The sequence below is a fragment of the Magnolia sinica genome, chromosome 2, assembly GCF_029962835.1.
Source record: "Magnolia sinica isolate HGM2019 chromosome 2, MsV1, whole genome shotgun sequence".
In the NCBI taxonomy this organism is placed as follows: Eukaryota; Viridiplantae; Streptophyta; class Magnoliopsida; order Magnoliales; family Magnoliaceae; genus Magnolia; species Magnolia sinica.
Genome location: NC_080574.1, coordinates 31,521,322 through 31,544,933, shown reverse-complemented (window position 1 = coordinate 31,544,933; position 23,612 = coordinate 31,521,322). Strand labels below are relative to the sequence as shown.

General features: G+C 39.6%; 1 protein-coding gene across 3 annotated transcripts in view; it reads right to left on the bottom strand.

Annotated features, from left to right (window-relative positions):
• Window positions 1–23,612, bottom strand: part of LOC131236888 (THO complex subunit 1) — a 41,016-nt gene that overhangs the window by 4,010 nt on the left and 13,394 nt on the right. Inside the window, exons 7-17 of one of the 3 annotated variants that reach the window (XM_058234405.1) lie at window positions 23,203–23,275; window positions 23,026–23,091; window positions 22,821–22,867; window positions 22,049–22,120; window positions 21,747–21,875; window positions 21,574–21,639; window positions 17,170–17,211; window positions 16,499–16,615; window positions 16,300–16,382; window positions 6,442–6,508; window positions 373–453 (exon numbers count right to left, since the gene is read on the bottom strand). In XM_058234405.1, coding sequence (XP_058090388.1) covers window positions 373–453; window positions 6,442–6,508; window positions 16,300–16,382; window positions 16,499–16,615; window positions 17,170–17,211; window positions 21,574–21,639; window positions 21,747–21,875; window positions 22,049–22,120; window positions 22,821–22,867; window positions 23,026–23,091; window positions 23,203–23,275 — 843 coding nt within the window. The remainder of the gene's footprint in view (window positions 1–372; window positions 454–6,441; window positions 6,509–16,299; window positions 16,383–16,498; window positions 16,616–17,169; window positions 17,212–21,573; window positions 21,640–21,746; window positions 21,876–22,048; window positions 22,121–22,820; window positions 22,868–23,025; window positions 23,092–23,202; window positions 23,276–23,612) is intronic. The other 2 variants (XM_058234406.1, XM_058234407.1) reach the window with 2 other exon arrangements.

Here is a 23,612-nt window from a genome sequence, read left to right as displayed (position 1 = left end):
GATCCGCCTTCTCAGCGGCCCTTCTATTTTTATTATTTCTGGGAGCATAGTTAGTCCGCCTTCTCAGCAGCACTTCTATTTTGTATTTGTTTTTGTTTTTTCCTTTTCATTTGTTTTCTTGTTTCTGTTTCCCCGCTTTTTCTCCTTTTCATTTTAATACAATCCTCGTGAATCTTTATAAAAAAAAACTATGTACGGGAGATCTTGATCTCTAATGCACAATCACTGTATCATGAACACATTATGTATTAGAGATCAAGATTTCTAATACATAATTCTTATTAACTAGAATGATAGGCATCTACCAAACAGGACCTTAGTATTTCATTTCGTGGGGTTGGGGGGGGGGGGGGGTGGGGGAGTTTCCATTACTGGGCTCACATCTTCAGCAAGTGGTTTCCAGTACTCCATGAGAGAAGGGTTGCGGACACGTTGAGAATCAGTCAAAGCATTCTGGACTTGCAAAAAGACACAAGTATAAAGCACAACAAGAGGATCAAATCTTTGAAATCAAGTATTATCGAGTAGCCATAAAGTTATATTTTAAATAAACAATGCAATTTAACAAATAAATAAATAAGGAAAAACAACATTGAATCCAGGAAATAGCCTCACATTTCAAATCACGTGAAAATGTCGCTTGCATCGTCATCATTAACACCACAGAGTTGCCAGATCAATGAAAATAACTTTTCAATAGTAATAATAAATTATTTCAATTCAAGTGTCTCAGGTGACATTCTGAACATCTCAATCAAGAAATAATTTATTTAACATAAAATTGTTTCCCACAAAACTCCAAACTATAAATTATAATGTATTACTTAGGCTCTCTTTGGACAAAATTTAGACTTCATGCTACCTATTATCTATTATATCACTTCAAATAGCACCCAATAATTCATTTAATGCTCAACGTATATGTTGAAATTCTAGGCCCTCAACAAACCCAGAACAACCCTAGGTATTAGAAATTCGGATCTAATACCACCGTTAATCTGTGCGCTTTGCAGAAGCATGTTCAACAAGAATAGAATAATCAAATAAAGAAGAAAACCAAACAATGAAGAAAGCAACCACAAAACACAAGATATTTAACGTATAAAACCCTTGCAGGAAAAAAACCACGGCAGAAAGCGATAGAAATCTACTACAATCAAAGACTTAGAAATTACACCACTCACCTTCTTCAATTACAGACGAAACCCAGATCTCTCCTTGTGATGCGCACCTAGGAAAACCCTAATCCCCTTGAGAAAATCCTTTCCCAAGCCCTTACAAGCGTTTTGAACCCTCTGACCTCACAAAACCCTTGCCCTTATAGAGAAAACACTTGTGTTAACTAAGCCCTAATTGTGATCGGACTTAAATACCCTAATTTGGGCTAATCTGCGTAACCCGTTTGTCTAGACCGGATATAATCTTCGATCAGACCGAACCAAACCGACTACATTTTTCGGTCGAATCGACAACGTGCAAATCTTTTTAGCGTGCAACCTGAGAAACCACCCAATTTTCGGTCGAACAAAAAAACACCTCGGTCAAGCCAAAACAAGACTTCTCTGCACAACAGATTGGCTGAATTCGAGGCATCCTGCACAACAGTATAATTAGTTGTTTCAATTCAAATTAGTTTTACATTTATTACTTGATTGTTGCTAACTTAGAGCAATTTTACAATGGTGACTAGGTTTGGTCCCACTGTTAAGATGGCATTATACAATAATCAATCTAATCCATCCATAATGTGGGACCTACCTTTGGTTGGCCATGACTCACTCTGATCCAACAACTCCTCCCCTTCTACTAATGACTAGAGAAATGGATGGCCTGATTGATCATATTATCATCAATCTAGACCATCAATCATGTCACCACACCTTTAGCTGCCCATCTAATCAATGGCTAGGAAAATGGGCTGTCTGGATTTTATTTTATTTTATTTTTTTAACAAATCACAGGTAAACATTATATTGAAAAACTCAAAGCAAAGGGAACGAAAGATCCATCAACGCAATGGATAAGAATCCTCTATACATGAAGATAATCCATGGAATCCTTTGCAAGAGCATCCACAACACAATTAGCCTCTATAGGCACTTCAACAAAATTAATATTCAAGGCATGGATCTTAAGCCTTGAAACATTTATTATAGAGATAGTTTCCAAGGGGGATCACATTCCTTGAAGCCCATGTGATTGACGAGGAATCCCTTCCACAGTTAGCAGACCACCTACTTAAGAAAATATCCATCCCAACTTAAGGGATGGCTCAACACAATTTGATTAGCAATCCCTTCCGGCACACCGAAAAGGCAAATTAGATTTCCCCCTTGCATCTTTAAAGAGACTCCTTATGCCTGAAGCTTCTTGATTTTCCAATGAACATATTAAACTTCTTACAACCTGAATGGGGAAGCTCCTGGCAACTCTAGCAGTTGACAAGAATCATCAATTACCGACTTCCATTCCCTGAAGATGTTGAACCTTGAGATTTCTTTGAACTCTTCTGATAAGCTTCACCAACCTACCAAGGAACGGTAAATGTCAACCATGACATCTTCATAAGTAGATGATTTATCGTCAAAAAATCTTTTTATTTCTATCCTTCCATATACCCAAGATGATTGCTAAGGAGAGCATTTGCCAAAAGATTTTTCCCTAAATCTTGAATGGCCCACTGCTCCAAGCTTGTCCACCAAACCTGGGAGGATACATTCAATTAGAAACATGTGGAAGAAACCAGACCAAATGTGCCAAGCCACATTAAACATGATGAAAAGATGGTCCACGGATTTTGGTTCCTTCTTATTTCTTACACATAATGCATTTGTTGGGAAATGCCCAATAATGCTTATGAGGTTGATGATAATGAGAATCTTGTTTGCCCAACAGAAAGTGTGACCTGAGCAGCACCTAATCCCCATGCCTTCCCTCATGAAGGTTTTATGGACTTTGTGGGGCATAGCTCCTTGAAAGTTCTTTTTTTTCTAAATGAAAATTTACCTTTAGGGTGAGGGGTCCAAATCCTTTCATCCTCATCAAAGGGGTAAAGGGGGTGAGACGCATAGCACATCGAGCAGCCTAACCACCGTAAACACCCAAGGGTGACAATGGGCTAGGTTTGGGGCTAGGCCAGGCTAGCTCGGCTCGACATCTAAGACCCAAGGCCTAAGCCTGGCATGGGCCTAGCATAGGAGGCCCAAGCATGAGCCCAGAAAATGATTGGGCTTGGATCCGACCCGATCTGACCTAGTGTGGCCTGAAAATTGCTAAATCCCTATTTCCCCCTTGAATGTTCATAATCTATTATTGATCAAGTGTGACACACAAATACAAAGTAATAGACATTTTGGTGGAAAGAAACCAACGGTCGACATTCAAGATAGATGGACCTGACCGAGGATTGGAATGGCATATTTGTAGGATATAACTCATGCAGTATGTGTAAAGTGGGGTTGTGTTGGGCCAGCTAAAATGACTTGAGCTCCAAGCCCGACCCATAGGCCAAGCTAGTAGGTTGTCAGGCTTGTTAGGTCAAGCAGGCTACCCAGCCCATTACCCTTATGATGAGGACATCCGAGCATCATACGAGGGCTAAGCCAATCTCCTTATGGTTAGACGACCATTACATGGGGCCCACTTGGCCCAATTCACATTCCTAGCCACATTGAAGACCCCACATGCGTGTCTTTGCACGTTTGAAGATCCCGCATTAGGAAGATGCACGTGAGTTGCATATAGGAACTTGATGGACACATCGGACCGTTGGATCAAGTGGACATGATGATCAGACCATTGGATTTCGACCATGAACCATCTTGACAATTGGATAATTATCATTGGAATCTTGATTATGGACCCCCATGGGCCACAAAATAGTTTAGTTGTTTAGTTTGTTTACATGTTTTTATTATTTTTAATATGACTCGTATTTGTGTTGAGATTAGGAAGTTAGGAGCAACTTTTAATTCTTTAAGTGTCTTTATGTTGAGAATTTTATCTAAGAGCGTCTTTTTGCAAAATGTCTTTTCTAATAATATAAAGGGTTGGACGGCCCCACCCTAGCTATTATGCATGTTATGAATGGAAGAGATTTCTCTCCATTTGCTTTGAGATTGTGCAAAATTCCATCCTATGATTGGATTGGAGGTACAAAACCATGGGCAGCGATTCCCTAATTATCTTTTCTACTTCTCTCTCTTCTCAACAAGGTATCATCTTCTCTCATCTTCTTCTTTTCTTCCTTCTTCATCTCTTTTTTTTTTTTTTTTCTCTCTCTCTCTCTTTCTTCTTTCTTCTTCTTTTAAACCTTCATTCTTCTTCTTTCTACAACCCATAATCCATCCAAACCTAGTTTTCAAAACCCTAAAACCCCAACCCTAAATCTCTAAAACCCTAATCCTAAACTCCCCAAAATCCCTTGTCCAAATCATAACTACCTGAAACCTATATTCCCAATTCTAGAAACCCTAAATCCTAAATCCCTTAAACCCAGAATTCCAAATCATAACCCAAGACCTTCTAAAGCCTCAACCCTGATGTTCCAAACCCTACTTCCTCTGAGCCTATATACCCCAAACCCATTTCCCACATTCCCTAGCCTTTAAACAGCCCTAACACGTCAAAACTCTTACAAGACACATGATTTCCATTGAATTCATATTTAACCCTATGCTAAGATGGGGGTTTTATCTCCCATAGATCTTGGTTAATCAGTAATTTATGAGATTCGCATTACGGGACTATCATAGGCTTGAATTTGGACCTGTCATGAATCTGCAATTTCTGAATTTATCGTAAATTAGCTTTATTTTTTTGTTCCATTGCTCTAGTTAATGTCTTTTAATTTCATGGCATCATATTAGGTTAAATCATTCCGTCCCGCATCACCTTATAAACACATTGTGATCCCATAAATTTCTGTGAAATTGAATTGACAATTCGATCTGGTCACCTAGCATCTCATATGAATATCTAAACAAGGTGTTCCGCTAGGCCAAGGAGAAATACTAAGGATATGTATCCAGAAGCTGATGATATGTAGAAGAGGCATGACTTAACCCATAAGTCTTCCCAAAAGCAAACTCTTTACCATTTCCCAATTTGAATCTTACCCCATTCATGAGTGCTTGTCTCATACTCTTTCTTAAGTCTCCAAAGTTTGATATTGTTTTCCAAATGAAGATCCATTTCCCCTTCTTTTTTTCTTTTTCTTCTTCTTTTTTTTCCTGACAGTAAAGCTCCATTTCCCCTTGTAATCTCCTTTGGAGTCCAGCCCCTGTCCATCTCTCCATATTTGGAGGAAGTAACTCTCCTCCAAAGTGCTTATTGTTCATTACCAAGTTGCCGCCGCCACTTATTTTTATTTTTTTCCTTCCCCCCCTTTTGGCTTCATGCAACCAACACCCATGCCTCCATCATGTTTGATTTTTGAACATCGCTCCATCAGACAAGATGGAATTAGCATCCTTGCATCCTTTCCAAGAAATCTCATGGGATTTTCTCTGGTCTGTTCACCACTCGAGGCAGGGATCTTGAATATTGATAATGGCAAGTCTGCAGATTTGATAGAGATGATTTGATGAGAGAAATTTGTCCTCCGAATAGATAGGATATATTCCATGTCGTCAACTTTTACTCATATCTTTAAGCTAAGTTCTACATTATGTTGTCACTTGAGTTAGAATATGTTTCAAAATTCGATGTGTATATCCAGTCAACATCTTACAGCCAACACATTCTAAGGGTACTACTCAGTAGCATGTAGCATACAGTTAGCCTCAATGTTGGGCCATTTTCTGATACTTCCACGGCTAATTTCCATTATTCAAAACAGAACATGTTTTTGCTCTTAAAGACACCAATACTGCAATACAGCAATGACATGATACAACCAGTGGTCTGTCAGTTTCTTCAACCCCCTTTAAAAAACCGAAAAGGAAAATCCCCGAAATAGAAAAAAGGGTTACTTTTAATAATAGGAACACAGTATCCTTAGAACAAATACATCTTTTGTCTTATCATAAACTATGATAAAAGTTCCTAGAGAATGACCTCCATTTTATTATCGTCAGGGCAGGAAGCAAAACCACGATAACTAGTTGCGGAATTATGTGGAACTGCTTAGTTAGCAGACTGAGTCTAAGATTTGCCCTTTTATTAATTAAATAGGTTGACAAATAAAACACACATGAGCAATTCTATCAATGATTTGTGCAAAGGGACCAAGCAATTTGCAGTTGAAGGATTCAATGACATGAAAAAGGACTTTGACGAGTGGCATTTGCAAAAAATAATAATAAATAAATAAAATAAGCAACTAGGGCAACCACATGCATGCTAATAGAAGTAAATCCATTCTTGCTTATTTTAAAGCTGCAAAAGAAGTAACATTAGTGTCTTCAGAAGAACTGGATCACATATTTAAATGTAACATACAGGATTCTGATCTGCCCACTTCCACAACTGAGAGAGTTCCCTGTTTCCCAATCTCCACCGTGGCTTACTATGACAATGAAATCAATGGGCACAATTTAGTTGAAGTTAAATAATAGCAAAATTGAGTAAATCAGATGCGATTGCAGAGTAAGTTGTAAAGCAGAAAGAAAGAAAGATGAAAAAGTTGAGCTAAATCCATTGATCATTAGCATCTTAGATGCAGTACCACACTTCTAAATATTACAAAATACATCACAAGCTGAAAAGAATATAAAAAGCACAGGCTATTTGAAGAACAAAACAAAGAATGCCAAAGTAGGTTTTTTTTAATATAACATGAAATTTTATTAGGGGAGCACTGAAAAGGCGCAAAATAATTACAAACAAAGAAAAAAAGAAAAATTACAATCTTTGACGGATTTAATACAAGAAGCCCATTCCAGCATAAAAAGATGGGCCTTAATATAATTTTTTTAAAATAAATAAATAAATAAATAAAAATCTCCTCCATCTTGGACACTTCATTTGGAGAACATCTCCCATTTCTTTCTCCCCAAATAGCCCATAGGGAAGCTAGGAGAGCCAATCTCTACAAAACTAAAGCGGTCCTTCCTAGCCCCACTCATGCCAAATCAAGAACATGTCCCCCACTGATTCGTGCATAAGCCAAGACATATCAAAAAATCTAAAAAAAGTACTCCATACTTGTCTAGCAAAGGAATAAAGAATGAAAAAGTGATCAACCGGCTTTGTGCCTACTATACATTTTTTTTAACGTTGATAATTTTATTACTCGCCAGCCGAAGCGGAAAATTTACAAAAACGACAAACAAAAGGGATTTACAGCACCCGCCAACTAACCGGAAAACAAACAATAGTCTTCGAAGCTAATGCCCATCCCATTACAAGAAATTTAGCCTTACTAAAAACCTCCAAAACATGACCCTTGCGAATCTTGAAACATCGACCGTTCCTTTCTAACAATGGAGAGAACTCTACCTCTTCTAACTAGCCATCCAAATGCCACTATCTTCAGGGGAGCTCCGTAGCGCCACACCTTTGTCGTTGCTGCTCTCGATCCACCCTTACCTGAGTGCCTCAAAAGCCCATAAAGTGACTAAACCAAGAATAGCCCTGATTTGTCCTTGATCGAAAGCATTTTACCCCCCCTCATTTTTCACCGGTAAACAGAACTTGAGAGTGTCAAGAAGTCCCATAAACTTGTCCACCTCTTCATCCATCATAGTTCTCTGGCAAGGAGGAGACCAAACCACCACATTTCCAAGAGTAGAGTAACAGTTAGAGACCATGATGTTACTGTTAGGGGAGAGGTGGGCTAGGAAGGGAACACCAACTAAAGTGGTGTGTCCCCAACCTACACATCTTCCCAAAAGCGAGCTCTTTCCCCATTTCGGATAGCGAATCCTATCTCAGAGGAGAATATGTGATTGATCGAGGATATCCCTTTCCAAATCCAAAATGCCCTATATAAAGAGGAAAGCTTTCACCACCTCAACCCCCTTCTTGGCACCCATATTTTTCCACTACTGTTCTACGCCAAAGAAAATCTTCTTCAATCACAAAACACCACAACCATTTACCCAAGAGAGCCAAGTTCATCTTTTCCAAATCCCTAATGCCAACCCCTCCCTCCTCATACACCCTGCACACATCTTCCACCCCACAAGGTGAAATTTTCTTCTATCCTATGTACCTCTCCATAAAATAATTGCACCTCAACATTTCCAATCACTCCAAAACCAACTTTAGGCACTTAATTAAGGACATGAAGTACAATGGGAGATTTGACGGCGAAGATTTAACAAGGGTGATGCGACTGCCCAATGAAAGATAATGAGATTTCCAATTGGAAAGTTTCCTCTCCACCACTGTATCCCAAAGATGTTTGGTCGGCTTACTAGTGCAAAAGGGGAGCCCAAGATAAGTAGATGAGAAGACTCCTACCCTGCACCCGAACACCTCTGCCATTTGCTCAACTTCCTAGCGATGCACACCCCCAATAACTCATTTTTAGCAACATTTACCTTTAATCCCGAGACCACTTCAAAATAAAGAATGACCATTCTCAACCTGTCCACTATAGCTTCGCTTGCATCACAAAAGAGTAAGGTATCGTCTGCGAACTGAAGATGTGAGATGGGAAAACTTGTTCTATTTGGCTTGAACCTACAAATAATACTTGCTTCACTTGCTTCCTGGCCTCTGGCTAGCATCCTACCAAGAGCCTTTGCCACTACTACGAACAATAGGGGGAACGAGGATCCCCCTGCCAAATACCCCTTGACAAGTTAAAGAAGCCTTTGGGAGAGCTATTAACCAAAACCAAGAACATAGCCAATCAAATACACTCCCTCATCCAACCCCTCCATTTTAACTTGCATCCTATTTGGCCCGACATATACTTTAAAAACTTCCAATTCACGTGGCAGTGTGCCTTCTCAATTTGCAGCTTGCATACTAACCCTTTTTCTCCCTCCTTACATCGGGAGTCGATTCACTTGTTCACTATCAACGCGCTATCTGGAGGTCTACCTACGATAAACGCACCTTGATTTTGAGATACAATAGAGCCCAAGATCTCTTAAAATATGATCGCCAATGTTTTTGCAAGGATCTTATAAGGCCCTCCAATCAAGCTACTCAGCCTAAATCCTTTAAACTTTCCGCAACAGAGACCTTCGGAATAATAACAATGAAGGAGGCACCCAAATCTAATGAAAGTCTGCACCTCTCACGGAATTCCGTCAAAAAATCCACCACATCAATGTTCACCAGTTCTCAAAATTCTTGAAAAAAAAAAAACAATCAGATGGTCATTCGGCCCCAGAGCTTTATCCATACTCATAAGCCAATAGCCACCCTGTTCCTCCTCCGAAAATGGCTTCTCCAAAGAAGATGCCTCGCCAACAGAAAATCTTTTAAACTCTAAATCATCCAGAGTTGATCTCACCCACTCATCATTAAACAAGAGGGATTTGTAATAATTAACCACTGCTAAACGCACTTGGTACTTCTCTTCGGCCCTTCAACCATTTACCATCACACTACCAATCATATTATTTCTAGCCCGCGCATTTGCAATGCAATGGAAGAACTGCGTATTCTTATCCCCCTCCTTAGGCAAGGTTGCCCTCGATCTTTGTCTCCAGTTTATCCCTTCCTCTTTTAGCCGTCTTGAATAGTCTTGCAACAGCTTAATAAGGGTTTTTTCTTCTTCCAAGAGCTCCATATTTTCTGCCTTTAGGTCCAAAATCTGAATTTGCTCAAGAATGTCCCCTAATTCCTTTTCTCAGCTTACCAAAACTTCTTTTCTCCAATTCATGATTTTACCTTTCAAAAGCTTTAACTTCTAGCTTAATCTAAAGCCCGCATACCCCTCCACCTCAAATGATTTCCACCAATCTAAAATAAGATTGGAAGGAAAAAAAAAAAAAACCCTCCACCTCCAACCAAGCTAGCTCGAACCTAAACGGTTTCAAGCCCTAGCTATCCACCACCGCATCCAATAAAATTGGGCATATGGTTAGATGTTGATTTAGGTAGCTCTCTAATTGAGATCAGCGGAAATCAAGTGGTCTAATCTCAACATAATTGGTCTATCTTCACCATTCGACCACGTAAATTTCCCATCAATCATTGGAATATCAATCAAGTCCTCCCGGCCAACCCATTTCGAAAATTCCCGCCTACTTCGGGTTAAACCCTTGCCCCCTGATTTTTCAAAAGAAAACCTTGTGGCATTGAAGTCACTGCCAATACACCAAATGCAAGTTAATTTGTAGTGTACTAAGGATAGCTCGGACAAAAAATCCTGCCTTCTTGCTACCAAGTTTGGGTTGTAGACCATTGGAAAGCACAAGTGGAAGCCATTCACAACATCACACAACACAACTGAAATAGAAAATTCGCCTTCCCACCGATCCTCTTTCAATCAAATTTTCGTATCTCATGCCACTACCATCCTGCCAGCCACACCCACAAAATCCACAAACACCCGGTCTGTAAAAGATATCTCCCACAACAAGTCTATCAACTTCTTGTCTATCGCCTGCAGCTTCTCTTCCTGGAATGCAACTATCTAAACCTTCCATCTCCAACAGATATCTCTAACTTTGTCCCTCTTCTGTTGCCATCCTAGGCCCCTCACATTCCAACAGAGGATCTTCATTTAGGAAACGATCTTCCCCTCCCTTTTCTTAACTAATCGGCCAAAACATCAACGCTGAAATTTGTGTTAGTAGTCAAGCTTACCAACTCTATGTGACCTCTGGGTGATTTTTGAATTCTTATTGGAGACACTTCCAAGGATATATGTGTGCCCAATGCCTTCACAAATTGGAATATCACAACATAATCTCCAAGCTTCTCACCAAAAGACGCCCACCAACCTTCCCACTTGATGCATTGTTACCTTTAACCACTTTTACCCTTTTGCGATTGATGCTTTAGTTGTAATGGAGTCGCCAAAAAAAGCTTGGAGATTTTCTTCCTGACTGGGTAGAACTTCGAGCTCCTTGCTATCCATTGTTGTCATTTGGATCGACTCCACATCCAACACCACCTGAAATGTCTCATCTTGACACTGACATGCTCTGACAAGCTCAATCACAGGATTTGAAAGCTGCACTGGATCCCGCACCCAGTGAACGGTATCTAGGGCACAGGACCCCTCTTCGTTCCTCCCCAACCTGTTGTCCTCCAAGGTTTCAGCAACATCACAATCATAGCCCAACATCAAAAAACATTGTTGAGGTCCACCTTCAACCCCCAAAGGTTTAGATAGGGGCAGGGGGAGTCGCGAAGACCCTCTCGAAAGAACGAGTCGTTGGAGTGGGGTGTACCACACACGTAGGAGTGATGATACATGGCGTCACAAGAACAAGATCGGAAGAAAATCCACACATGCTTCCCAAGGCTCAAGCGAAAGAACATTAGTGCTCACAAGTGCTTCCAACATATCAAGAGAACAGTTGACTCACGCCACGTGACCTAGAACGCAAGTCTCGCTCTCTTCCAAAGGAAACAAATGCTTCACATTACTTCAATGAAGATTTAGGAACATTGTGATCCTTCTGTATCTTCTCAAGACGGACTTATTCAAATGTTTAGTGTTAAAAGCCAAAAAAGGTATTCAAGTCATCAAATCACAAAAGACTAGAATGTCTTTTCTAAATTGGTAAAGAACATAACATAACAGACAAAAAGACTAGGGAGCACACTAGGAACTTGTAATCTTCGCCTCATCATTCTTGGAGGGCATGATACCTACCCGACGAGCGATAAAACACTCCATGTCTAATATAGGACCTTTATTTAGCTGCTAATAAGAGGCCATAAGGAAGAGAAGAAAGCATCCAGAGATGTGAAGGCAAGAGGTAGGTTTTCTAGAAATCAAGAAACTTGGAAAGAGATCTTGGAAGGTAAAATGAGGGAGGTGGACTCCCGGGTCTCATTCAGAAGATATCTCCTCGAGGCATGTCAAGTAGGTAAGGTAGATTTCAGCATAGTGAAGTTGGATGCCTAAAGAAATGGGTGTTCAAGAGGAGGAATACACTAATTCTAGTGGGGATCAAGAAAATGAACTAGTGTTCAATATGATCCATGTTACTGTTGGAAAAGGAGGCAGACATGATCATTAACAAGGGCAAGGTGACTCCGGATGGACTCATGAAGACTCTTTATCGATAGAGTCGGCAAGTTTGTCAGGGAGGGTAGCATGGTTGAATATGTGCGGGTACCTGTGGACACATGGGATGTGAAGACCCTTTTGACCTAGGGTTTTGCATAAGCGAGGTGTTGGAAGTCGACCCAAAATCTATAGAAGATCTCGAAGTGGGAAGGATGGAGATCCTCTTTAATGGTGTGGTGAACTCTGAGATGATCATTCCTTTGATGGTGGAAGGTCAAGCATGCACAATTAAGGGAATGGTGGCTGACAAGACAATCAATAGCATTTTGCCATCTTTGTACCTTTCTTTTTTAATATAGTTGTCATCATTAAAATAATCCAACAACAACATTTCTTATTGATTCCATTCCTCTTTTTCCTTTTTCCTCCATTACAAAATTTAGGGCCAGTTTGGTGTTGCTATGAAGATATCCAAGTGTCTAATAACCATTTAGTGGCACCAATCCATACAGACATTTCGGATATAACTTGTCTTATAGCAAAAGCAAGCTTCAAATATCTTGGTGGGGATACATTAAACCTTTTTTTAATGATCTTTTAATGCAGGGGCATTTTCACACTGGGTTCGAGTGGGGTCGCTTGTGGGATGCAGGGGCACACTCAGGGTGGGTGCGGCCCACGGGGGAGGTCTCGCGTTCAAGACTCCTCACTAGGGGTGATTAATGCGCATTTCACACCGGGCTCGAATGGGGTAGCCCGTGGGATGCGGGGACATACTCGGGGTGGGCAGCCCATGTGATTTGGGGCCCACGAAGGGGGTTCAGCCGAGGTCCTAAACCCATGAGATGTGGAGCCTGGGCTATGAGATAAAGGGATTAATTCGTCATACTCTAACAGTTCGAGCTTTTAGAGCAAGTGGTTAATTGTCCTGCATCAAATTGGTATCAGAGCGGGAGGTCTCGTGTTTGAGACTCCTCACCGGGGGTGATTAATGCAGGGGCATTTTCACACTAGGCTCGAGTGGGGTCGCTTGTGGGACGCAAGGGCACGCTCGGGGTGGGTGCGGCCTACGGGGGAGATCTCGCGTTCGAGACTCCTCACTAGGGGTGATTAATGCGCATTTCACACCGGGCTCGAATGGGGTAACCCGTGGGATGCGGGGACATACTCGAGGTGGGCGGCCCATGTGATTTGGGGCCCACGAAGGAGGTTCAGCCGAGGTCCTAAACCCATGAGATGTGGAGCCTGGGCTATGAGATAAAGGGATTAATTCGTCATACTCTAACAGTTCGAGCTTTTAAAGCAAGTGGTTAATTGTCCTGCATCATCTTTCCATCTAATTTTTTGATGATGACTTCCACTACACAACAAGATGAAATACTATCTTTATATAGACTAATGTTGCTCAAGGGTTGTTAGAGACTTGCTTATATCTTCGAAGCGGCAACCTAACTAGTCCTTAATAAGAAGAGGGAAGAAGGGAAATATACCATGGAGCTCATCTCACAATCAACAAAGACGGCCTAGACATCAATTATAAAAAGAAAAGAAAAAAGAAAAGACAGCCTAGACATGAGCATCTTCATACGACTACTCTAATTATTTGCAACCTAAGAACTTTTCTTGCATGATTTTTGTTGTTACATGACAACATTGGAAACCTATCTCTCTAATTGAAGTGTACGTAGGAGAACGGAAGAAGAAAATGCATCTTCAAGTTCTCAGAGAAACTACTACAATCTATGTGCAATCATTTTAACAAATGCACTCAATATTTGCAGATTTATTTATACGAAATTGTGAATTTTTGCAATCAATATGAAAAAAATAAAAAATAAAATCATTTTTAAAATTAAGGATGACAATTTATTAAATAAACGGCCAAGCAGAAAAGAATACAAAGAGCTTTAAAAAAAACATTACAATGCGCTCTAATCCTAGCCTGAAAGGCGACATGCATGCGGATGCACAATAACTGAAGCCCATTCTATTACATTGGATTTTGCTTTTTAAAAAAAAAAAAAAAAAACAAAAAACTTCCCTAGGATTTCCAAAAACATCCCAGAAAAATTTGTTGTTTCTTTCACCCCATAGAGACCAAAAAACCTACAAGAAAGGCTATTCTCCACACAACTTGACCAAAATCCCTAATGCCTCCTCCATGCCACTGCCTAAAAAACTCTTCGATAGGCATAGACATTACCCATGCTACTCCAAAAATCCCAAAGAATCTTTCCCATACCTCCCTAGAAAATGAGCAATGCATGAAAAGGTGATTGGTTGACTTCTCGCTTTGAATACATAAGGGATATGAGTTAAAATATATAAAATCCCTCTTCCTTATACTGTTGATTGTTAATACCCTATTCTAACCCACCAACCATGCAAAAGCTACCACCTTTGATGGCGCCCCATAGAACCAAAGAAAGAAATAACGAACTTTCCCAAGATTGGCCGGACCACCAATAAGCATATGAAAGAGGGACTTCACTGAGACCATCCCCAAATTGGCTACATTCCATCACACTGAATCGGCCTCCTTTGTAAGGGCAACCCTTGATAGTTGATTCAATAAAGCCACCATTTCTTCACATTCACCATCCTGAAGGTTCCTCTAATAGAAAGGAAGCCAAATCCCGTGAGACCCTTGGAGTGAAAAACATTGATCAACTGTAATGTCTGAATCCGCAACCATGCAAACTAGATTGGAAAATAGATCTTGCAGCGTCCGATCTCCCAACCACACATCCTTCCAAAGTCGAACCCTCAAACATCTCCCAACCACACATCCTTAGAAGGCATTTGAACTATTAGGCCACCACCCCTCCCTCTCCACCCCATACTTCCTAACTACAACCTCCTTTCATGAATAGCTATCTTTCAAAGCAAATTCCAAATCCACTTACCCAAGAGCACCTCATTCATAATCCCTTCTAAGCTTTCCCAACTTGTTGAGCACACCCTTCGGGCATTTGAATATGGACATAAAATATAACGGAAGGTTTGATAGAGCCACTTTAATCAAAGTAATTCTACCCCCCAAAGACAAGAGTCCTCTTCCATAATGAAAGTTTCTGCTCAAATCTTTCTATCATTAGATCCCATAGGTGCTTCACCACCTTACCAACACCCAGAGGAAGACCCAAATACGTCGAGGGGAAGGCACTTGGCCTACACCCAAACAATCCAACTAGAGCCCATAACCCAATGCCTAACAACTTGGATTTCTAAATGTTTATGTGTAAGCCTGACACCATTTCAAAGCAGAAAAAGGCTTTCTGAAGATTATCTATATGATTGGCATTCGCTTCGCAAAATAAAATCATATCATTCACAAACTAAAGATGAGACAATTGGAATTCCCCTTTGTCCACCTTAGAGCCACTAAATAGACCCTCGAAGACCCCTTTAGATAAAATGTGGCTCAACACCGCCGCCACCCCAACAAAAAGGAAAGGAGACAGGATCTCCTTGCCTAAGCCCCCTTGATGACTAGAAGAATCCATTAGGAGAACCATTCACTGGATCTGAGAACTTGGTCGAACTCACGTACACTCGAACCCACCTTCTCCACTTTTCCCCACACCTAAACTACCTTAGCAGATAATCTAAAAAGGCCCAATCGACGTGGTCATAAGCTCTTTCTAAGCCCAATAACATCATTTGAAGTCTGACTTGGCTCAAGTAACCAAGAATTGGTGAATATCATACAATTGGAAACTGAGATGAATGTACCAAAGGTTGGCCACTGATCACAGCTTTAGGTATAAGTTAGAAGTAACTAAAAAAAATATAGGGTAAAAACTTGGAAATAACACAAAATAATTTGTAAAGAACTTTAAAGAAAAAAAAAAAAAGAGTAGAACTTGGAAATGAAATATTGGCAGCACGTGCTCAAAGGGAACAACAAGCATATAAAAGTATGGGGTGGAGAAACCAAAGGGAACGACAAGCATATAAAAGTATGGGGTGGAGAAACCAAAGGGAACAACAAGCATATCAAAAGTACCAATGAAAACAAAGTTGTGGCTAAATGAGGTAAGCCTATGGAGTTCAAAATATAGATAGAGTTCATATGGAAACAAGACAAGGTACAATCATGGCCACATGTAACAAAAGCACACACATCTCCATTGTTAGACGGATTCATCATCCTAAGAGTACAAATGGCCTGGACAGAAAAATGATCAACAAATAAAAACACATACCGCTTTTTTACTCCATCTTGACCTGTTTTTCTCTCTGTGGCTTGTTTTTCAAATGCAGGACACCCATCACGTTTCCACCAAACCTAAAAATACCAATGTTGGACAAAGTAAATTGAGCATAAATCATTTATGCACAAGGTCTGAACCACTAAAAAAAAAATGGTGGAAAATAAAAGTTGATCGAAGATGATGAACACACCCAATTTTTCTCTCGTTCCAATATATGCTCAATGCTACAGAGGAACTCCTTTCCTTTAGGTGGAATCATCTGAAGAAGCTTCTTAACACGCTCTTCACAAGACCTAATCTCTTCTTTCTGGAATCAGGAACCGAATCACTAAAGAAGTTTGTCTAATACCCACATGCAATCTAGGAATAGATGTAACTAATGATGTCTGATGCATGTACATAAATGTGCATATTGGCATTGCAATCTCATACGCATACCACCTTCTGAAGTGTCTCACATGCATAAAACTACACAGTTAAGAGACATGTAAAGCATGGATAAGATAGTTATAGACATGTGCAGAAGTGCAAGCAGTATGGATAAACGGTGGGAAGAAACACCAAAAATGGTAATTTGAAGTTTTTTTTTGTTTTGGTCTCATTTTGATTTTTCAGCATGGTCCAGTGTTTGGAATATGCGTGCAGCAAAAAAAATGAAAAATGACCTGCCCAGGTCACCTACGTAGAGTTGCATACAAAAACACTGGGAGAGAATTCCTAATGGGAACAGATGAATACTAAATATTTTGGCAGAAGCTTGATAAAGGTTACAACTATATTGAGCTTTCTCCTCAAGATAACATATATACAAAGTAATTTAATTTGCATCATGCAGTAGATTTATCAGGAATAAACACCAACCATGCTTTCCAAAGGGCCATCTTTGTCATTTTTCCCAGGTGCCTACAAGAACACAAGGAAGCTGAATTTAATCATGCAAGTGACTCAAATAACAGTAACAAAAATATATAGAAACCCCAACAGCACTAGCAAGCATCTAGCTGTGGCATTTTCCAATGGCATAATCATTCCCATTAAACAAAACATGGTAAACATGAAGTGAAAATCTATTTTCAAAATGACCCTTCTAAATAGTAAAAACATTGTAGAATATTTTTTTGATATTGGATGCCACAAAAGGGCAAACAAAATAGAAAAGGAACAAGGAAACACGATAGCTGTAAAACAATTTGATAAAGAAAACAATAGCAACAAAATTGGTGCATTCACCTTTCATTGACTAAAAGTGATTCATCTCAGCACTCTTTCTTCACTAAGACTGATAAATTTGCTAGTAGGTGAAAATTTACCCTGATAAAATTCACTACACCACAAAAAGATATACAGAAAAGGATGATAACTATCTTACAGTGGCATCCACCACCAACCCATGCACAAAAAAGTATGATGTCTAGTATACCATCCCATGAGGAGCAGAAAAATGCATTTAAATTGTGTGGGAGATGAAACATCCCATAAGAAGATGATCCATACTCTTGTTTTCATGTAAGTACTACCTACTAAAGAGGCTAGAAGCCTAGAAGTGGTCTGGATCACATAAGAATTATTTTTTATTTTTAAATTTTTTGAAAGATGAAGCAGTTTCTTTCAAACAAAGGAAAAGGAAAAGGAAACAAAACAAAATTGAAGGGGAAAAAAAAAAGATCCAACAAGCACAGTCCCTTGGCTAGAGAAAACCCCAACGCTAGACATCTCAAAGAGCCCATTCCCTGAAAAACGACAAGACCCAGTTGAACACAGCAGCCATGGAGACACTCTTATTATAGAAACAACAGTTGTTTCTTTCAGCCCAAATGGCCCAAAGAACAGCTAAGAAAACAATCCTCCAATTTTTATAACCAAGGATCCTCTCATCTCCTGCATGCCACGAATAGAAAAGCCCACCAATAGAGAGAGGCATCACCCATGAGACTTTTGCCAGGACAGAAACGTGAGACCATTTATCCAAAACGAAAGGGCAATGGAGAAAAAGATGATCGATCAATTCCGCTTCTTGGAGACACATCAAACACACGTTAGGCAGGATCATGCCCCCTTTTTTGAAGGTTATCAACAACTAGGACACGATTCTTCCCAACCAACCACGCGAAGGAGCTATCTTTGGGGGAGTCCCATAGGACCAAACATTACTCAAATAATGTTCGAAATATCGGTATCGCGTTACATATCGCACCCTTGGGATACAAATACGTATCGGTTATCGCATAGGATATATCGGTTGTATCACGTAATGTATCGTTGTTGTTGGAAACATGGGGAAACATTGGAAATTGGTCGAATTTTTCAACGAAATTTCAGTGATTGTTAAAAAAGGCATCAATACACATTTACAAATCAAAACATTACAAAAAACAAGTGCACATAATGGGTTTTCTTTGTATGGGGTCCTAATCTATGCGTTGTCTAACTGAATTGCTGCAAGTATATTCAAAGTCTATTCATATAATTTATAAATGTAAGAAGACGTGGAAACATAAGCAATACATTCAAAAGCAAAAGAAGAATCACTAGATTAGGTTACATACATGTTTGATTTTGATTTTTTTTCAATATTCTGCAACTCGGTCTTTCTACTCCAAATCTTGAAATCGAAGTTCCCAATCCATGATTTTTCATGCCATGCAAAACATGAAAAATCATGGATTTGTAACAATTTGACACTGATTTAATATGATATATATATATATATATATATATATATATATATATATATATTCACCGGATCGAACATGTGGGATATATCCCACTACTTGTGTGTTTTGTATCGCACAGGTGGGATACAAGTTATATCGTGGGATATATCAGCCGATATCCTCGATATTTAAAACATTGCACTCAAATAACAACAGCTAACGGGTGAAACAGAGGCTTAGAAAGGATGTTGTGGAAAGATTGCACCAAGAAGATACTTGAACTAACGAGACTCCAAACCAAAGAATCTTCTTCTCCAGGGGTGGGCAACCCTTACAACTACGACAAAAGGCCAGTTAAATCAACAATTTCATAATCTAATAAATTCCTCCTGAATGAAGGAAGTCAAACCCCTCCCTCATTGATGCCAAAGAAACAACTAACCATAGAAATATCATTAACAGGACAAAAGGGAAGCCAAAGCCGAAAAGGAAGATCTGAGGGACGAACGTCTACACTAGATATCCTCCCAGAATCTAATTCTCTCAATGTAAAGGCAAGGCAATCAAAGACCTTCGAGGCCACCCGGGTAATCCCTTTCCAAAGAAAGGATGATTAATAAAGGGAGGACGACTTAGTCCACCAACTCGTCAGGGCCAATCCATATATAACAGCTATAAATGACCTCCATAAGCTAGATTCCTCCCCCCCCCCCCCCCCCAAGAGAGAGAGGGAGAGAGAGAGAGAGAGAGAGAGAGAGAGAGAGAGAGAGAGAACAAACCTCGTAGTTAAGAAGCAGGAATTTTCTAGAGGAGCCCCCTTGCCAAAGGAATGCTCTCCGGAGTTTATTTATTTGGAGAAGAACTGATTTAGGACAATAAAAAAGGGACATATAATAGAGATGTAGATTAGAAAGAGAAGCCTTGATCGATGTGATTTTGCCTCCAAAATAGAGGAGCTTGCATTTCCAAGGGGAGAGCTTCCTCTCCATACATTCCATAATTTTATCCCATACATACAAGGCCAGTTTCCCCATACAAAGGAGACAACCAAGTTAGGTGATAGGGAGGGATCCGACACAACATCCGAAAGACTCCACCAACCGGACAATTTCCTCCATAGGAAGGTGAATCCTAAAAAACTCGCTTTTAGAATTGTTGACCTTCAGACCTAAAACCACTTCAAACTAGGAGATCGTCATACCTAAAAAGTCCATCATAGAATCATTAGCTTCACAAAACAGCTTATCATTAGCAAAATATCAAACAGGAAGCTGTGGAAGATGTCAACCTCTTGACCCCTAGATAACATCCTACTCGGAGCTTCCGAGGCTAAGACGAATAGGAAAGGGGACAAAGGATCACCCTTGTGGAGGACCTAAAATGCTCCAAAGAAACCAAAGGGAGATCCGTTGATGAGCACAAAGAATCTAGCAGATGAGACACATGAGAGGATCCAGACTCCATTTGTCCCCAAAACCCATAGCAAACATTTAATCTAGGAAAGACCAGTCACATGGTCATAAGCCTTCTCGAGATCAAGCTTATAGAAAACACCTTACCTACCCGCTCTATGACAAGAGTTGAGGCACTCATGAGCTATCAACGCATTATCAAGAATTTGCCTCCCAAAGATGAAGGCACTCTAAAAAGGTAAAATGATCTTCAGAAGAACCATTCTCAATCTCGTACTACGAACCTTTGCCACAATTTTATAAGGACTACTAATGAGGCTGATAGACCGAAAGTCTTCTTAGCACCCTCCAACTTAGGAATAAGAGCAATTGATGTGCATCCCATTTTAGAGGGCAGATGACTCGAAGAAGTCCTCGATGAAACCTAGGAGGTCCAACTTAACCAAATCCCGGAAAGACTAGAAAAAGGCCAAGGGGAAACCATCAAGCCCTGGTGATTTATCCTTCCCTAAGTCTGAGACAGTTGCCTCAATCTTATCTAGAGAAGGATCAGCTTCTCCAAAGAAGTTGCCGCCTCCTAGGAGATGATCAAACACCAGATCATCTAATTTGGGACACTCCTTGCCCTCATCCAATAGGAGGGAGTAGAAACTGACAATGGACCCACAAATACGGTCTTTGTTAGTTACTCTCTTACCATCAACCATAAGGGAGGAGACCTAGAATGACCCAGAGTGTGAGAAAAATAAACGGTGGTCACTTTAAAATAGATATATGCCCATTAAAAACCATTATTAATATCTTGAATATTAGCAGAGATATGAGTTGTTGGGGTGAGGTCACTCTTCCTTACTAATTATTTCCAGAAATAAGGGATTTTGTAATGTAAAACCACCAAAAGCTAATGAAAACCTATGGCTTGGATATCTTGGTTAGAAAGGTGAGGCAGTCCTTAGATGGTAACCCATGTTTAGTCCTTGAATATGCCTATAACAGTTAGATCCACAGGTTTCAGGAACTCTATTTGGTCAAAGGTTTTTATATGAAGTGTCAATGCACATTCAATCCTAGATGCAAAAATATTCAGACTGACTGACAGACATGTAGCGATAATATCCTTCAGAGTCATCAAATATCAGAGACCTGTGTGCTCTAGTGAATCAAACAAAATGGCAGTATGTATGAGCAGAATAACACACCTTCAGATAATCAAATATTATAAGGCACTGAACAAGAATATGGCGACGAAAGCTTGGATCCTTCAACTGTAGATGGCAGGAAGCAAAATTATATAGAAACGATATTAATTATGGTTAAAAAAATCAGTTATTTCTGTAGAAATTCCTTAATAAACACTTTCAATACTGTTTACCTCTAACCCCATTAATTTACTGCTTGTCAGATACTTAATGCTCAAAACTTCTGCCTCTCCTTCCTCAAGATTGTTTGCATTTCCATCATCCTCGCTCAAAGGTTGAGCTTCAAACGTATCCAGCACAACCTAAACAGCAATGTTCCAAAAGTAAATACATAAATAAAAATAAAGAGCATCAGAAATGAGCCAAGAATAGAAAGAAACGACTCTTAAGTCTGAAAGCAACAAAAGTGACTGAATAAAATAAATAATGACTTGTAATACTAGAGAGGAAGTATTGAAGGTGGAAAGAAATATACCATTAAGTTGGATGCAAATTTCTGCCACTTGGCAGGAGCAAGTGTTGTGGAAGGAGGGTTAGAGAAATGCTCCTGAAAACATGGTGGCACCAATTGAGCATCTAAGTTAAACCCCAACATAAGAAAGTTTTACAGTTGCTTATCATTTTTATTTTATTTTTTGAAAGATGATAATGTTATTAAGCCAAAAGGCCAAAAAAAAAAAAAAGAAGAAGAAGAAGAAGCAAAGGATGACAAACAGCAGAAGCTAAAGAAAGGAAAGGAAAACAAACTCTACAAACAGGGGACCCAATCCCTGAAACAAAGCCCTGCACCCACAAAATAGTCAAGGGACCCACTCCCTTATGTACAAAACCACCCTACTATAGACACCCTCAGGGGTGGACAAAACATCACGGAAGCACCTATTGTTCCTTTCCAACCAGACTGCCCACAAAAAAGCCAACAGCATCACCTCCCAATGCAACTTTCTCATACTGCCTACCCCTCCAAAATGCCAAGAACAATAAAGAGATTCTATCATAGCAGGCATCACCCAGGATATGTTGGCCCGACAAAGCATCGCCCAGTTGCTTATAATAATAAATGCATGATCACATTATACTCCCTTTCTATAGCATGATAGAAATAAAAAGTTAAAAACTTGTTTTAGCATGATTTCTAATTTTAATATGCGCTCCCAATGTTAGCATAGTGAACGTAGATTAGAGAGGAGGAAGTTGAGAATTTTTCTTTGAGTTCCAATCTTTGTGGGAAAAGGAGACATAGTGACCTGTAAACTCCAAAAGGTCTTGTAGAAGTTGAAGTCGATAGAAATTCCTGAAAAAAAAATATAGAAGGTAAGATAGTTGTACAAGCATCCTAAACTAGAGAAACCCCTTGCACAATCGAAGGTTAGAAATTAAGGACAAAAAAAAAGTAACACAAAAATGAAAATAATAATAATAATAATAATAAATTAGGGATGGTATACATACCATCAGGAGCATCCTTTTCATACTTTGTTTCATTGGATGTGTTGAAAACTCCTTTTATATTCACAGCTATAAGCATTGAATAGTAAAGAAAGTAACATGACTAACTGACTCAAGGTAATGAACTTGACAGGTTGATAAAAGAACAAGGAACACAAGAAGGGCGATAAAAGGAAGTACCTGAGCGCTCTGATAATGGGAAAAAATGAGCAAGAAACATAAGAATTCGTCCACAAAACACTACATCGTTTGCCTGGAAATCAGGATCAATGTCAACAAATAATAGAAAAGTAAGAGTAACATTACTTGAATACTTTTTATTACAACTGTATCAACAGACAGGTAGATGTTCTTTATCCTTACTAATAACAAGTGAAGTATAATACCATTAAGAAATAGAAGCAACTGATAATCCATTTGCAAATGAGTAGAAATGGGATATTTTATTTGCCCTAGCAATAAGCATATAGCTATATTGGCCATGAAGGAGATGTAAACATCTTCGAATCTAGCTCAGCATATTCTCAAGGCTAGCAATCCTGTCAACCTTAACTTTTCTATATTCCAAACAGTGTTGTGAATAGCATGCG